At 41.6% G+C, this 16610-nt stretch overlaps 1 protein-coding gene across 1 annotated transcript in view; it reads left to right on the top strand.

Moving 5' to 3' along the window:
- The first annotated feature begins 2203 nt into the window (after positions 1 to 2203).
- The window catches only part of MMP16 (matrix metallopeptidase 16), a 191714-nt gene continuing 177307 nt past the window's right edge, over positions 2204 to 16610 (top strand). The window contains exons 1-2 of the mRNA XM_052788098.1: positions 2204 to 2301; positions 3049 to 3231. Coding sequence (XP_052644058.1) covers positions 3100 to 3231 — 132 coding nt within the window. The 5' untranslated portion in view covers positions 2204 to 2301; positions 3049 to 3099. The remainder of the gene's footprint in view (positions 2302 to 3048; positions 3232 to 16610) is intronic.

Genomic DNA, 16610 nt, shown 5'->3' with positions numbered 1-16610 from the left:
TTCATAGAGTAATAAAAGGAAAGAAATTATTGATACATTAGAAGCAAAAAAGTTTACTAGATCTCATAACACAATCCACTGCCCTAGGAATGGAGAACGGATATCTATAATATTCTTGCCTATCAAACCTCTGTATGGAAGAGATTCCACACTCCCACTGGGTAACTTGTTCCAAATGCTACTATGATCACACTTCAGAAAGTTCTGTCTAACATTGAATCTGAACTTTCTGAATAATTTAGTGGATTCATTTTTTCCTTCATCCCAAACCCATAAAGAATGAAATATCTCTGTCCCTTTCACAGCAACACTTTCCATATAAAGAGACCATTTACCCTCAGTCTTCTCAGACTAAATAAACAGTGTTCTTTCAACTTTAGCACATACGTCTTACTTGCTACACATTTTAATATTTTGTTATTTTCCTCTGAACTGTCCCTAGTTTGACACCAAACACAGTTGGCTTCATCAATCCCCAGCAGAATAATAATGTGTCCTATCAAATGTACTGCACACCTATTAATACACTCCACAATGAGGCTGCCTTGTCTTTTTCTTTAATGGTAGCACATTGCTGACTCATATTTACTTTATAGTCCATTACAGCCCCCAGATTCTTTTCTGAAGTGCTGCTGTTTTACCAGTATCCTTTTACTTTTTGATTTTTCTTCCCAAATGTAATTTGCATTTGTCAGTGTTAAGTTTCCTCCTGATGGTTCCAAGATGTTTCTTTAATTTGTTAAGATCATTTCGACTTCCGATACTGGCCACCAAAGTGCCAACGGGTCCTTCTACCTTACTGCCAGCTCTATATTTCATGATTTCATCATTCACATCACTAACAATCTGAAGAACCGAAAATGCCTTTAAGATCAAGCAGTTAACATGAAAACAGTACATCACATAAGGAATTCTGCTTAAATACATTACTTTTGGTTAGGCAGAACATGACTTCTTCAGAGATAACTGCCTTACTGTTAAGGTATCAAATGATGGAGAACCTACCACACTCCTATGCCCTGCTACTAGGTGTTGTCAAAATTTTATACATCTAATCTGCACGTGTTTTAATTCTGGCCTTGACCTCAACTATCTAAGTAAGGAGATTTCATGTGTCAGATATGTCTTCTACTTCCAGGCTGTTCTATGTAATGATCAAGTATCTTTTCATCTTTTTTTGATAACCAAACAAGTGAAAATAAGATAAATTTTAAAATCTTGGAATTTTAAAATTGCCTCTTTTTTCAGTAAGCTTGCATTCCCCCCCTCCCCCTTTCCCCCAGGATGCATTATTGCAATAGCTTGTCTCACTAATGTTGTGGATCATCCCAGCTTCCTTTGACTGGATAACATATCAAAGGGCTACATAAAATGTCTCGTTAACCACAAAGTCACTGCAAGAGTAGTTTATCTGCCATAATCACAAGGCATGTTGAACATCACAATATCCAGCATAAAGTCTATGTTATAGGTGTTTCACACATTGTGTTCCCTTAAATATATGACCATATATTTGGACGTATTAGAATAGATTTTCAGCCAACCCAGTACCCTGACTTTGTCCGGCTTGTTTATATCACTGTTAACTACACTACCATGAGCTCACTTTCTGTGAACTTTGACAGCAGTGACTCTGGATTTTCTCCCGAGCCGCGGAAAGAACAAATCGCTCCGGGACACCCTAATGACCACGCCGTGACCCTTCCCCATCAGGGGCTGCGTTTCGGGCAGCTCCATCTCTCCGCCTCAGTCACCGCCCAGCCACTTCAATGTGCCGCTCGCACGACGTGCTCCTCCCTCGCCACGGTCCGTTTCGCTGCGTGCCGAGGGAAACCTCTCACGGCAGCGCGCCCGGGCGGTGCGGCTTGCTCCGCTAAACCGGACCGCACCGGGGTGGGGCGAGCTGCGCGTCCCCGGCCCCTCGGTGGCGGCAGGGGGACGCCGGGGCCGAGGGACACCCGCCACGCCGGGCCCCGGCCCGCCTCGCCCGGCACGGCGGCCGCTCCCGCAGACCGCGCTGGGCAGGCGTTTCGGGGTCGCTTACCGGCAGCAGCGTGCACCCCCCCGCCTACCCCGCCGGGCTTGCGCCTCCCCCTCCCCCGGCGCACAGAGCGGGCAGGGAAGCCCGGCCCGGGCGGTGCGTGCGTGTGGTAACCCGCGGGCACAGGCACTGCCCCGACCGCGGTCGCGCCCCGCCGGAGCGGGGAAAGACCGGGGGAAGTTCACGTCGCGCCGGGCTCTTCTCCTGGAGGAGGGGAGGCCCAGCCTGCCGGCGGACTTGGCGCTTGTGCGGCTGCTTCGGTACGTTCGTGTGAGGAACGGCCGAGCGCGCCTCCTGGGCAGGCGGCCGCCCTCCGACAGCCGCTGGCGGCGGCGGGCGGGCTGCCTGCCGGGCCAGCGCGGCTGTACGGCGGCGGCGCGGCAGAGCCGCCTGGTGGGCCCGTCGCCTTTAAGACGCCGATGGGGCGGGGCTATGTAGATTTCGGCTGAACATTCTGGAGTGGAGGGGAGCGGCGGGGGGCGAGGCGAGGCAAGGCGAGGCAAGGCGAGGCAGGGCGCCGAGCCGAGCCGAGCCGAGCCGAGCCGAGCCGAGCCGAGCCGAGCCGAGCCGAGCCGAGCCGCCGGGCGGCCAGGCCGGCCTTTCCCGGGAGGAGGCGGAGGGGGAGGAGAAAGAGGGAGGAGGAGGAGAAAGAGGGAGGAGGAGGAGGAGGAGGGAGGAGGAGGAGGAGGGAGGAGGGAGGGAGGACGGACGGACGGACGGACGGACGGACGGACGGACGGACAGACACGGGGAGGGGGTTGCTGCTGCTGGGCACAGAGGAGTCGTGCAGGAGCTGCGGCTGCACTCGGACGCCACATTCCCTCCTTACGGGACTGGCGGTGAGGATGAGCGAGAGCTGACCCTGCCGGTGCCGCCGCCTGTGCTGTGAAGTGTCTGCGCCCCCTCCTCCTCCTCGTCCTCCTCCCCCTCCCCTGCTGTGGGTGAACCTGCGCTACGGGCTCTTCACCGACACGGCGGGGGTTGGTTTGTTTGTGTATTTGTTTAAGGCAAAGAGAGAGAAAGAGAGAGATCTTCCATCCACCGAAGCACAGTTCACTATGATCGTACTCGCATTCAGCACTGGAAGCCGGTTGGATTTCGTGTCTCAGTCCAGGGTGTTTTTCTTGCAAACCTTCCTTTGGATTTTATGTGCTACAGTGTGCAAAGCGGAGCAGTATTTCAATGTGGAGGTAAGATCAGCCGTATGCGTGTGCGCTTCCCCCTCTCCCTTTCTCCCCTTCCCTTCTTTTTTTTCCTATCCCCTAAATCAAATCAAATCAAAGAGCCAGCCAGCCACGTCTCCCAGCAGCCAGGGCGTACGTCTGTGCTGGCTTGCTTTCCAGCAGCCGGTAGCTAGCTCCCCTCCCTGAGTTCCCCCGCCTGATGGATGCGTTTCAGCCGGAGATCCCGTTATTCGCGGCAGCACAAAGCGCGATGCGATGCCGGGCGCTGGAGCGCAGCCCGTGCCGCCCCGCTGCCCTCGCCCACGGAGGACGGGAAACCCTTAGCCCGGGCACAGGGGAAACCTGGGGCGTAGTATGTACACGCAGCTCGGGGAAGGAAGGCTCTGGGAATATCCCGGGCTTAAGATACTGCTGTATTGCTGACTTTCCCCAGCTTTTTCTTCTTTCTTTTTTTTTTTTGAAAGAAGAATGAATGAAAGAGCGTTATGGGGACGGGAGGAAGGAGATTTGAGATTTCGGTACGTTTCTTTGTGGTAGAGTATTTGACAAAATAAGATCTTTTTCCTATTTAAACGTAACAAAAAGAGTTGCCGCTAGAAATAGTGAAACAAACGGCATAAAGGTGCGACTACAGCACAAAAGTTAGAGGGTGTGGAGGACCAGGAAACAGAATCTTTCCAAGTGAAAAAAAAGATTAAAATGTGAGAATACCTAGATGGGGCAAACCCTAAGAGTTTACAGTGACAATTCAGTGGACATCCATTTCCAGTCACTCTTCTATATACTCCCAGTTTTCCTGTTTGGGGTGTTTACATAGTGCTTTTTATTAACTAATGTTCCTTTACTGACTTTATTATCCTTGCATATATTCTTTTTTCTTTTTTTTTTCCTTCCTGTCACTCCATTCATTCTGCTGTGAGCCCTTTTTCTTAATCTGTTGCAATGTGATGTATTTCCCTCTTCCTTTCCCTGTCTATTCAACTTCTTCACTTTCTTCTGTCCTGCCAGCCCCACTCCAAACTTTCTGCTGCACCCATACACCACCCTCACTCATTTTTGCTCCTAGTCTCTTTCGTCTCCTGGGTTCCCACAATTCTTTCTCTCAGAGAAATGAAGTCTGTGTCTTCTCTGTCTCACACATATGCACACTTGCTTGTTTTATATGAGCTCTTGTTCTCACTCAGTGACATTAATTCTTGCTACCGTCTCTGGCAAGATTGCTCCTGCAGATGCTCCTCTGTTTCTAGACTGTCTCCCTTTTTGTCTGAAGTTCTTACCTGTACTTCTCCCTCTGCCTCATGCAAGATTGCCTCAAACTTATAAAAAATCACTTTTTCTTTCCCCATGTCTACTTTCATTCTAGTCTTTCCCTCTTTACAGGCAATTTCCCTTCCCACATGCAATCGTCCTCTCAGCTTAACAACACACATCCATAGCTTCTCGCATTGACTTGTATCTTTCCAGAAAGTGTTGTCATTTTACTCCATCATTAAGATCTCTTCTGACTGTAAAACCTAGACTTTTTTGCTCTGTCACCTATGCTGTAGTCACTCTTGTCCGTTCCTTATTACAAGTGTGCGTCTCTGCTTCTGTTTGATTGTAAGCATTTTGGGGCAGGACTCCTGTCTTCTTACATGTTTATGCAGTGTGTACCACGCTCAAGTCTAGAGTACAATTGTGAGACTTTTGGTAAATAAAGTTGCAAATTTCAGAGTGCACATTGAAGTTTTAGCCTTCTTTTGCTCATGTCCTCAGCTGCCTTCTTTACTGATGAGCAGGGGAAAGCAGCGTGGAAGAGAGGAAGTTGCTCTCTGTATCCTCTCCAGGCTTCACAGGCTGGCCCCCTGCGGGGTATAGGGAAGAAATTCCAGCGACAGAACTTTCTCCTCCCACAGAAGTCTGCTTTGCTGGCATCTGGCTCTGCTGGAGAGACGGGCGGCAGATGGAGCTAGTGTGGGAGGAGAAAAAGATTGGTTTAGTCAAGTGGAATATGAACAGGAGGCCAACTCCAGTCAGAAGGAGGTTTTATGAGGGAAGAAGGGAAACACTTTCATTTTTGCCACCTCTTCCAGATGGAAAACAGCACATTCTGAGGGCAAAGGCAATATCGGGAGCAAGAAACGCTGTTGGGTGGAATGAAGTGGCAAGTGTGTGTGATGAGGGCACATATTTCTCCCTTTTGAAATATGCCATCTCCTGTTCTTCCTCCCAGCCCTTCTGAAACAAAGTGTGTTGTCATATGCCAGCGCTCCCAGTCTCTTTTCATATTTAAGTCTTTGAGCCACAGATTCCTGGGAGCCAGAATAGTGTTGCAGGGAATTACTCTAGTATTTAAGAGTTGTCCTAATACGGGGCTTTTCCCTAGGACACTGCCTTTGACCACTGTCCGTGACATGGTCCTGGGCTAAATGGACCTGAGATTTGCCCCAGAACAGCCATTGCCATGTTCACATCATTTTGATAGCGCTGCAAATTCAACTTTCTTTTTGTCAGGAACAGCAAAATCTAAAAGCATGGGGAATTTGAGGCAAAGAACTTGGCAACAGCATTTATGTATTGTGCTGTACAATCCTCTGTGTCAGCAAAAGTGCGTAAAACAGTTGTACTTAATAGTAAATTGTGAAAATATGAAAATATTTCTTACGACAGTAAGAATAAATGTGCAAATTAGGGTTCAAGAAAGAAGTGGTGTACATATAGTTGAATGAAGTGTCACTGAAAAAATGCTTAGGATGGTTGGAAAGCAGATTTTTTTCTTCATTCTTTCTTGTCTCTAAATAAAGTACAGATAATACCTGTTGAACATTATAAAAGTGGAGATCATTTATTTCCTTTTGTTGTTCTGTCTTAATTAATCCACATTCCTGATTAATAAGCAAAACCTCTGTAGTAGTGTTGGATTTTTTTCTTGGTTTGTTTCAATGCGGGTTTGTTAGGCTGTAAGCCAGGGCAATTCTTAGGAGATATTACTGTAGCTCAAAGATACTAAATAATAATGTTATATTTTAAAAGAAAAACACAAAGCTGAAGTTTACGAGCTTGTATGACATTACTGTTCCTTGTTATTTGGTTGACCCTCTGTAAAATTTCCTTTAACTGAACATCCACGTGGATGAAATCATCAAGCTTCCGATGATAGCAGAGTTGTCAATCCTGAAATGTATTAATGTGTGTAGTATCTCATGTAATAGACATAGCTGACTAAGATTCAGATCATGGAGTATGGAACTCTGGAGGGGCACACTTCCACTCCGAGTCAGTGAGAGCTTTGTGGTAAAGCTGCATGAGAGACGATTGTAAACTGATAGTTTAAGTAATCATGATGAAGTTTAAGATTCACATAGTCTGATGTTTAGGAAGATTTTAGCATTAATTTTCAAAGTTCACTGATTACCAGTGGCATTTTTGTGAGACTTTGTTTCTGACATCATGAGAAAAACTAAGGACTACACTTACCTCCCTCTTCTCAGTGCTGAACTATTGGTCCAAAACGATAACTTCAATGAGTAAGTGCATTAACAGAAGAATCTGTCCATCAGTGTAGAGTTTTTGTACTATTTTCAACTATTTTGTACACTAGCAGAGGAAGATGTCCATCAATGAGATAGTGAATGGAATAACAATTATTAAAAGAACACTTTAAATGTAAAATTGAAACACACAGAAGATAATTTGTTACTAAAAAATGATAAAGCAACCAACTTTCTCCTCCGCCCCCCGGGTTCCTCACTATAATAATATAATATCTTGTGTTGCTCAAAGATAGCTCCTTTGTGTGTTATTGGGACTGTCTATAGATGGTCTTTCACAAGTATTATCCATATAGACTATATATATATTTATGTTTTCCTAAAACCATTAATATTGTACTGTTTGAGCTGGTATTATCCTGTGAGTTTATCTTCTAATGTTATCTGTTAGTTTATGTATATATTTAAATAATAAGTATGTGTATACTTAATTTACTATTGAATATTCAGTATTAAAAAAATTGAAAAACAATGTCACCATATTGTTAAGGGAAAAATGGTTATTGAAACAAGAATACCTTGGTCAGAAGACAGGATCAGTATGGATCTAGAATAAGATTAATCTCTGGATCCTAATACTGCCTACTCTTACTCAGCTGAGTATCTGGGTAAACCCTGTTGAGTAAAGAGGTGTTTTTAGAATTGCACCTAGTTTCATTGACTCTATCTGTGATGTGGGAAACACTAGAAAGCATGCTTCATCATCTCTCTCCTCAAGCTGGCAGTTATGCTCTATTTTCCTTCTTCTTCTGCTAAATATATAGACTTGAATCTCTTGGGGAGATCTTAAAATGACTCTTACTCTAGTGTGAGCAGCTCTTTAAAACAATACAGTCTTTTCTCTCCTCCCATTTTCAGAAGTCGGACAGTTAAATTGCATATTGTGGAACAAAATACAGTGGAATACAAACTTCAGAAAAATACCATCCGTTTCCTCCATGGTAATAAGTGGCTGAGAACCCCATTGTTTTCATTGTTAATAAACTTTACAATTAGCCTCCAGGTCCTGCTGAATGGTAGTGCATGACCTTTTCTTCCATAGGCTTTGTGTCTTTTAAGCTTAAAATCAGACCAGTTTAATTCTTCAGCTGGTAATTGAAAGGGAATAAACATTTGGGAGGGGAAAAGAATCCTCCAATATCACCTTTACACACTTTTCAGCTAGTGGGCTTGGTTCTCAGGTTTGCAAGCACAACACAGTATTTTTATAATTTGTTAAAATGCAAGCTCAAAACTATGGAGAAGCAATTAAGGTGGTTTTGGTATAAGTAGTGCCATGTGTCCTAAAAGGAATTTACAGGATCTTCTGCACTGTTTTTAGTTGCAGTCAGTATGCAGGTTTCTCAGTTATTTAAATTCTGAATATTAGTCTTGCATAAGGTATCAACTAAATGAATTGGATTTTTGTTAGAACAAGAAGTTCAAACTGAAATTATTAGAAGGATGGAGAGGAGTTACTGAATCAGGTGGTGGAGATGGTTAGTGGGTAAACTATTAGTCAATAAAAGTATAGATATAATGTGGTGTATTTCCTATTTGATTATTGAGGAAATACAGATAAGTAGAAAACCTCCTGTAAAGGCTTCTGATGAGCAGCTATATCTAGATAAGGAAAGTAATTGGAAAGTTACGTGTTTTCTGTCATAGAAGGCAAATACCTACTATATAATGAACTGACTCTCATTTAATATGAAGAAATACCTGTGGAGACTACTAGTTGGCAGAGTGCATTCTCTGCTGTAATTTAAACAATAATTCCTGTAGATCAATTTTCTACTGTAAAGTATGAGATTATTTTGTGCCACTAATGTTGCAGGGAAGTTTATGGATTCTGTTGCCTGTATTTTGTTCAAAAACAGATTGAAAGTATGGTCCCGGTTCTTATGAGTACACAGTTGACACAATATGTTAGACCTTAGGTGCAAGACATATTTGTTTATAATTGTAGTTCATCTTATTTTCCTATTGCAAATTTTTAGACTGTTTAGTGTTTAAGTGTCACAGCTATTAGTGGTTCTCATTTCTACTAAAGAAAAGAAATAAAATGGTTAAATAAAGAGATTTATGTAATCACCTTATGTAGTGCAAGATAAACCTACCAAAACATGTATTCCTAACGTTTTCTGACATGGGATCTTACTAAAATAAATACACAATTTATTAGTCCACCAAAAACCCCAAGCTCTCCCCCTTCCATTACTCAGAAGGCATAATGTAAAACTCCTGCATAACCATTCATTGTTTCTTCAGAGTGGATATACTGTGTTCTTTAACTGGTTTAAGATTTATGCTGCTCTTTGTCAGTTTTATTTGAATCCATCTAAAAGGTCAGTGCTTGCTCTAGGCACCTCAGCTCTGCTTATGCACTCGGCAAGACTGAGTTGTAAGAGTTTATAAAGATAGAATGTGGTATTATATATATTTTAAAACATTTCAAACTGCATCTGTTTTCAGTATTTTAAAGTGTGTCTCATCCTTCTACTTCACCAAATGATCATTTTGTGGAGTTAAAACACTGGAGGACTTTGTGTTGATACTTTTTGAAGATCCTTAAAGTAACAATGTAACTTTAAAAAAAAAAATATTTTAATTACCCTATTTAAATTGCTTAATTCTCACTTCTCTGTTTCGGATTCCAGTTTGTCTAACCTGTTTGCTATCCTCAAGCTACACTATTGACCATAATCTGAAGGAGAAGGTTGAGTATGTTTAATTTGTTATCTGTGATATGTCAAATGACAGATTTGGTTTCATTTTGTATGAAGAAGACCAGGATTAGTGCTGCAAACATGATTTTAGCTGGCACTGAAATGGATTTGAAAAATAATTATGATTAGAGCTTTATCCTTTAAAGAGAGGTCATGCTATTTGGAACCTTTATTTATTGGTTGCCTGGCAACTGTTCATTCATGTTCGTGCTTATCATCATTCATTATAAGCATCTTTGCTGTACAGTAAGAGCAATTAAGTGGTAACAATTTATTTCTGTGATGAATTAAAATTGACAAATTACAGAAATAGAAAAAAAATATTTCTAGTGTTTTACTTATTAACGAAAACCATTGGTTCAATGTTTCTCTACTTGTTAACAGCTATTTTATACTAGCTGTGGAGTTATCTGCACTTCAGCTGTGGTCATAATGTTCCTAGCACACCTTTTGAGGTATTACAGCACATAATTGACTTAGGGGCTTGTTCAGGTGTTTTTGTCATGCTTTAAATCTCCTGTTAATTTCAAGATGAAGGCTTCAGGGTGTGAGGAAACGTAGCCCCTGTTGATTTCCATGCTTAGCATTAGGCAATCCAATCTCAAGTGCTGAGGCTTGAAGCCAATATTGGGAAGGGAGTTTAAAATTCTGGGATTAAAACTGCTGTGACAGGGGATGCGCAGCTGAAGCGATGAGCCACAATAGGTCTGTAGAACATTAAAGTCACTTGATGCTTTCTCTCTGTAGAACAATAGCGGTTTTCATTATGCTGTGAGAAAACATTCATAAAGCATATTGTTTGGCAATTGTTTTGTGACTGTGGGTGAAAAATAATTTGCCTTTTGTATTAATTCTTTATGAATCATATCGTGATTGACCCTTGTGTGGAATAGCAGTAAGGAATGGGATAGTTGTGCTGTGGAGTATTTGTGGAAGATGTATCTGTATATTGGGAGGAGTATTGGAACAAATTCCTTATGGCTGCATCTTAAGAGAACATCTGTCACTTTAGGGCCAGGGTGGAAGTAGATTTGTCTCTCTACTGCTACCTCTTGGTAGCAGTGGCATTGCCTCTATACCAGATGGTTCAGAGCTTGGGGAAAGAATGTCCCTCTAGGACTGATGCCCTCCGCTTTGAGCTTCTGATTGTATTAACTCACCAGTACTCTTCATACAATGCTGTGGTTATGAGGGACAAAGTCACTGCTGTAGGACAGGTCTACATCGATTTTCATCAGCTTTTCCCCACTCACATGACATATCTGTAATACATGAAGATCCTGTTATGCATTTTTCCCTTTTATGAAATAATTTAACTCGTTTCACAGTTGTATAGATAATTTGAAAAGAAATGCTAACCTCAGAAAATGTGGTCTTTAATTTTTTTTTCCTCATGATCTTGTAGAGAAACAGTTGTTTTATTTCATTGGTCCTGTTCATTTTTGCTGACATGTAATCACATCTACACTTACAAGTGTGAAATACAGGTTGTCAAGGGAGAGACTTACCTTTTCAGAAAATTACCAGCTGAAAGGCAGATGGAAAATTGTCAATTTCTTTAAAACGTATATAACAAAACAGAAAAACAAGCATCCCTTTCGATGAGAAGGAAGAGACTTCCTTTAAATGTACAGTGGATACTTACAAAGTGTACCAAAGAGGAAACTGCTTCCTTTTTGTATTGCATCTGGATCTGAAGGTGATGATCCTGTCATATTTTTCTTTCTTACCTCAGATGTTGGTTGTGTGATGCTCTCCTAGTAAATTGCTTTGACCCACTGTCTTAGCAGAGAAATTGACAGATTGTGTTTGTCAACATGTCGTGGTTTACATGCTGTACAGAATAGTAATAATATATTTAATTGCAAGTAAAATAAATGATCTGTCTTCCACACAATAAAATCTATTATTATTTACTAGAAATAATAGTATTATATTGCTAACTGTACAGCATGACTTTGGTCTTGGCACGTGAGGCTTTTTTTTTCCTCTCATTACTTCTGTGTATTTAAAACAAAACAAAACACAACCCAGGACTGTGTTCCATTTTTTGATTTCCTTTATTGATTATGAAGTGCTGGATTCTGATACTTCTGTCCTTTATTACTCATGCATGGAATGTCAGCTTTGGAAAGGTATTTGTTATCTCTTCCTCTGTTGCATTTATTTTTAAATATGTAGGAAAAAGGAGGCGATGTGAGTAAGTGACTGAGGCATTGTGCTTGGGGGGGGTGGAGATCTGGGTTGTGTGTCCAGTTCCATCATGAGTCTTCATATTGATCACATAGCTTATCCATCTTTGTAACCTAGCTTGCACAAATGTGAATTGGACTAATTGAAGAGTTTTTGCTGCCTTTTCCAATACATGTCAAGAACAATGGAAGTGATGTAAAAGAGCCAGGAATGTATCTCCATCATTCGTCTCGGGGCTGTTTCACTTTTTTTCATAAAAAATAGTAGAGGGATATCATAAAATATAAATACAGCATTTCAATTTGATCATCTGTGTAATCATTCAAGTAGTGAATATGTTCCAGAGACAAGCACCAGAGCAGAAAAGGTGAAAAACATGTCTATAACACTTCAAACCCTGGTGGTTTTTTAGTTTAGTATTGTTTTTTTAAAATGTAAGTACCAAAACTTGGTAGAGAACATTGTCCATAGGATTACATGAAGGATGTTATTAGATGACTGAAGATAGAGAGTATCACATTCTCTTTCAGAATAAAGGTTTTGAATAAGTTAATTTTTGTTACCCAAATATGAAAACAAATAGTCTGCTTCAAAGTGTATTTAAATAAATGTAAAAGTCTTAAGAAACAGAATGGATTTTGGATCAGATTGTAAATGTTACACAATGCAGAATTAAAAACTGTTCTATTTTTGAATGAATGTACTATTAAATAAGTAAATTGTTCCACAAACATTCATGTTGCCTTGTCATCACGGTACCTAAGGTTCTCCTTTTTTGTTTGAATATTTGTGGATTTTTGTGAAATACAATAAAAGATTGGCCTTTCACTGCTCCAGGTATTAATGTTTTTTATTAGACACCACTAATGGGCAGACCAGCTGCTCACTTACCCCTGGATGTTAAAAACTTAGTGGTGGGAAGATGAGGCACAGGAGAAGTAAGAGATTTGCTATGCTGACATGTTAAGTATGATAGAAGTGGAAACTGAATCCTGTTCTTCAGGCTTCCTGTACCATGAGTTCACCTTATGATCTTCCTTCCTTCTTTCTACTTTCCTCTTTTCTTTTCCTTGCTTCTTTGTTATCTCTTGTTTTCATCTTTTTTTTTTCTTTTTCTTTTCTTTCCCCTCAGCTTGTCTTCCTACGGACCATTGCCAGCAGCCAAGGAAAGTCATCAGTCATTAATGAACCATAGAATCAGAGATATTAGGAATGGGAAAGACTTATCAAGAGCCTATTTCTCTGCCAGTGCAGGATTGCTAACTATTGTATATTTGATGGTGTTTTGTCAAGTTTTAAAATCCAAGGTGGTGGGACTTCCAAAATTGGAATTGAAAAAAAACCTGGTAGAAGTACAGTAGGGAAAACTGCAGTGGAAGAATTCTTTGCAATAGACTTTTCTTTGGCTACTGGCAACAGTTTGAAGTTGGCTCAGGTTAGACAGTATCTGACAGAAAGTGGTGTCTGTTCTATAATCCAAGATGATAGGAGCTGTTTATGAGCATAGATGGCATGCACTGATTGGTAATTTGGTGTATTTCTTTGACTTTACAGAATGAAAGATACAGGAGGGGCAGAGGGAAATGAAGGATTGATTTAAATTTTTACTCCATTTGAAATCCGTAGTGCAGTTGAAATGAACTAACACTGCCTGATTTTAAAGGATACATAGGTGTGTATGGATTGCTGACACTGTCTCAGGAGGGCTTGACTAGTTTATGATGATTTTCTCAAAGTACTATGCCTTGTTGTATTTAAGTATTACTACCTAGTGAAAAAATTGGATATTAGTAGGAGTGTTATGAATATCCAGATATTACGCTCTGTTAAAAAAAAATCTTATTTTGCAATTTCACACATTACATCATTAGTGTGGTCACAAACACAGACTTAAAGATGTTCATGACACTGGCACATCTGAGCTATCATAACGTCCATGGTTACGAGGTGACCCGCCTAGTGGATGAGGGGAAGGCTGTGGATGTTGTCTGCCTGGACTTTAGTAAGGCCTTTGACACTGTCTCTCATGGCATACTCCTTGAGAAACTGGCGACTCATGGCTTAGACAAGTGTACTCTTTGCTGGGTAAAAAACTGACTGGATGGACGAGCCCAGAGGGTTGTGGTGAATGGAATTAAATCCGGCTGGCGACCAGTCACAAGTGGTGTTCCCCAGGGCTCAGTATTGGGGCCAGTTCTGTTTTAATATCTTTATCAATGATCTGGATGAGGGGATCGAGTGCACCCTCAGCAAGTTTGCAGATGACACCAAGTTGGGAGGGAGGGTTGATCTGCTTGAGGGTAGGAAGGCTCTACAGAGGAATCTGGACAGGCTGGATCGATGGGCCGAGGCCAATTGTATGAGGTTCAACAAGGCCAAGTACTGGGTCCTGCACTTCGGTCACGGCAACCCCATGCAGCGCTACAGGCTTGGGGAAGAGTGGCTGGAAAGCTGCCCAGCAGAAAAAGACCTGGGGGTGCTGGTTGACAGCCAGCTGAATATGAGCCAGCAGTGTGCCCAGGTGGCCAAGAAGGCCAATGGCATCCTGGCCTGTATCAGAAATAATGTGGCCGGCAGGAGCAGGGATGCGATTGTTCCCCTGTACTGGGCGCTGGTGAGGCCGCACGTCGAGTACTGTGTTCAGTTTTGGGCCCCTCACTACAGGAAAGACATTGAGCTGCTGGAGTGTGTCCAGAGAAGGGCAACGAAGCTGGTGAAGGGTCTAGAGCACAAGTCTTATGAGGAGTGGCTGAGGGAACTGGGGTTGTTTAGCCTGGAGAAGAGGAGGCTGAGGGGAGACCTTATCGCTCTCTACAACTACCTGAAAGGAGGTTGTAGTGAGGTGGGTGCTGGTCTCTTCTATCAAGTAACTAGTGATAGGATGAGAGGAAATGGCCTCAAGTAGCACCAGGGGAGGTTTAGATTGGATATTAGGAAAAATTTCTTTACTGAAAGGGTTGTCAGGCATTGAAACAAGCTGCCCAGGGAAGTGGTTGAGTCACCATCCCTGGAGGTATTAAAAAAACGTGTAGAAGAGGCACTTCAGGACATGGTTTAGTGGGCATGGTGGTGTTAGGTTGATGGTTGGACTCGATGATCTTGAAGGTCTTTTCCAACCTAAACAATTCTATGCTTCTGTGCTCTGCAAATTATGTAACACATGCGAAAGGAGGATCTCAAGATATTTCATGTGGGAAGGTTGAGTTTGTTTGCTGATATACATCCTGATGATGAGATTGTGCAGGATTATTTGCATGAGGTATATTTTCTGGCAAGTGTGCAAGCTGCAGGGTTAGATTGGGAAAGGGAATCAGTTTGAGAGAACAGTACTTAAACTTAAGTGTTCAAATGCGCTGTACAGGTTTCCTATACATTAGTAACAGTCTGCTCCCTGAAGTCAATGAAACAGAGAGACTAATTCAGCCAACCAACCAGCTGATGTCTGTATCAGAGTGAGTTGAGTCTTTTTTCTGCACTCTATTGTTAGTATTGACTAGTAGTGTGATTCAGTTGGTTATGTGTAGGTGGCCAGCACCATTTAAGTTGCCCTTGGCCGAGGTGTGCACAAGGCTGGCAGAAATAACATGGGACCTATGAAAACTTCATCTTTTTAGGCTAGCGACAGGAAGCCAGGCTGTGTGTCCTAAGTTATCTCAGATGACTCTAGACACTTCTGTTTAGGTAACTAAATCCTGTTCCCAATTTTAAGGGATGATGGAGGGTGTCGAGACATCTATATCTGCGGGGCTCCCCCAGGTAGACACTGGCATTCGGATGTTGTAATTTGGGATTGAATCCCTTTCCTCTGCAATGGTGGGATTCATTACAGTTGTCTAGGTACCTGGTGCTATTTAGGCCCTGTGGTCTATCTTGCTTGGCCTCTAGATGATGTTCCAGAAAAGCGTGGGCCTCCTAAAGGTCTGATGATAGATATATCTGCCATCCCCTGGATAATGTAGATCATCTCAGATCACATCAGACACCGGTACTTCTGACAAAACCAAGAGCAGAGCTCCATTTTTATGGTAGTACAATTTTTACCCTGTCACTCTGGTGCCCTGCACGTTATTAAATACATTTATCCCTTAGCACAAGAGGCTAACACTTTCTTATATCTTTAGATCTCATGTATTTTAAATATTTAATTAGGGATGTAAAGAACACAACACTTCTCCACTGGCAACAAGGCAGTTTTGACTTCAACCTTAATGAGACCAAGCCTGGGCTTGTTTAAGTCCGTGTAAAACATATTACCTAACTTACAGCACACGTTTTATAAACTTAGTGCTTCTGACTGTTATTTGATGCCTTACCATAAATGATTTTAAAGGCGGTCTTTCCTTCCTAAACATATAAACCTCTAAACAGCTATTTGTTGCCCTAGAGAGGAGAGAACAGAATGTGAAGCATTTTTATAAAAAGTAAGTAATTAGAAAATACATTTTAGAATAATAAGCTCGCTAAATGTCTATTGTCTGATAGACAATCCCCAAGAAGATAAAAATGAAAATGACATTTTAATAATTTCTTTGGGTAAGAGCCCTAGGTTCTCAAGAATAATTAGCTATGTTTTCAAGTACTTTTGTTATGTAAAGTAAAATGTGGATTAATTCCACAGAAATTTACATTTCTGTGTTAATACCAGAATTTAGATCTCATCATAGGCACGTATGTAATTTCATTGATTTATTTACACTACTTGCTTTAGGTCTTCAGAACTGTGAAATTAACTGGGTCGGAATAAGAGTGTTACTGGCCATCTTATATGTTTGCTTATTTACTTATTTATATAAGTCAAAAATTTGAAATACCTGAGTATGCTACCTGATGTACTATTTAAATGAGTTTTCTGCTATCATGTAATTAGAGAGAGACTAGATCTGCTGTTGATTTTTAGGTCTACATTTCGGAAAGAAGAGTGATATATCTGCAATCTTCTGTTCCAGAAGAACTT

Source organism: Harpia harpyja, chromosome 5 (genome assembly GCF_026419915.1).
Source record: "Harpia harpyja isolate bHarHar1 chromosome 5, bHarHar1 primary haplotype, whole genome shotgun sequence".
Classification (NCBI taxonomy): Eukaryota; Metazoa; Chordata; class Aves; order Accipitriformes; family Accipitridae; genus Harpia; species Harpia harpyja.
Note: the sequence above shows the minus strand (reverse complement) of the source record. Positions and strands in the feature narration are given on the sequence as shown.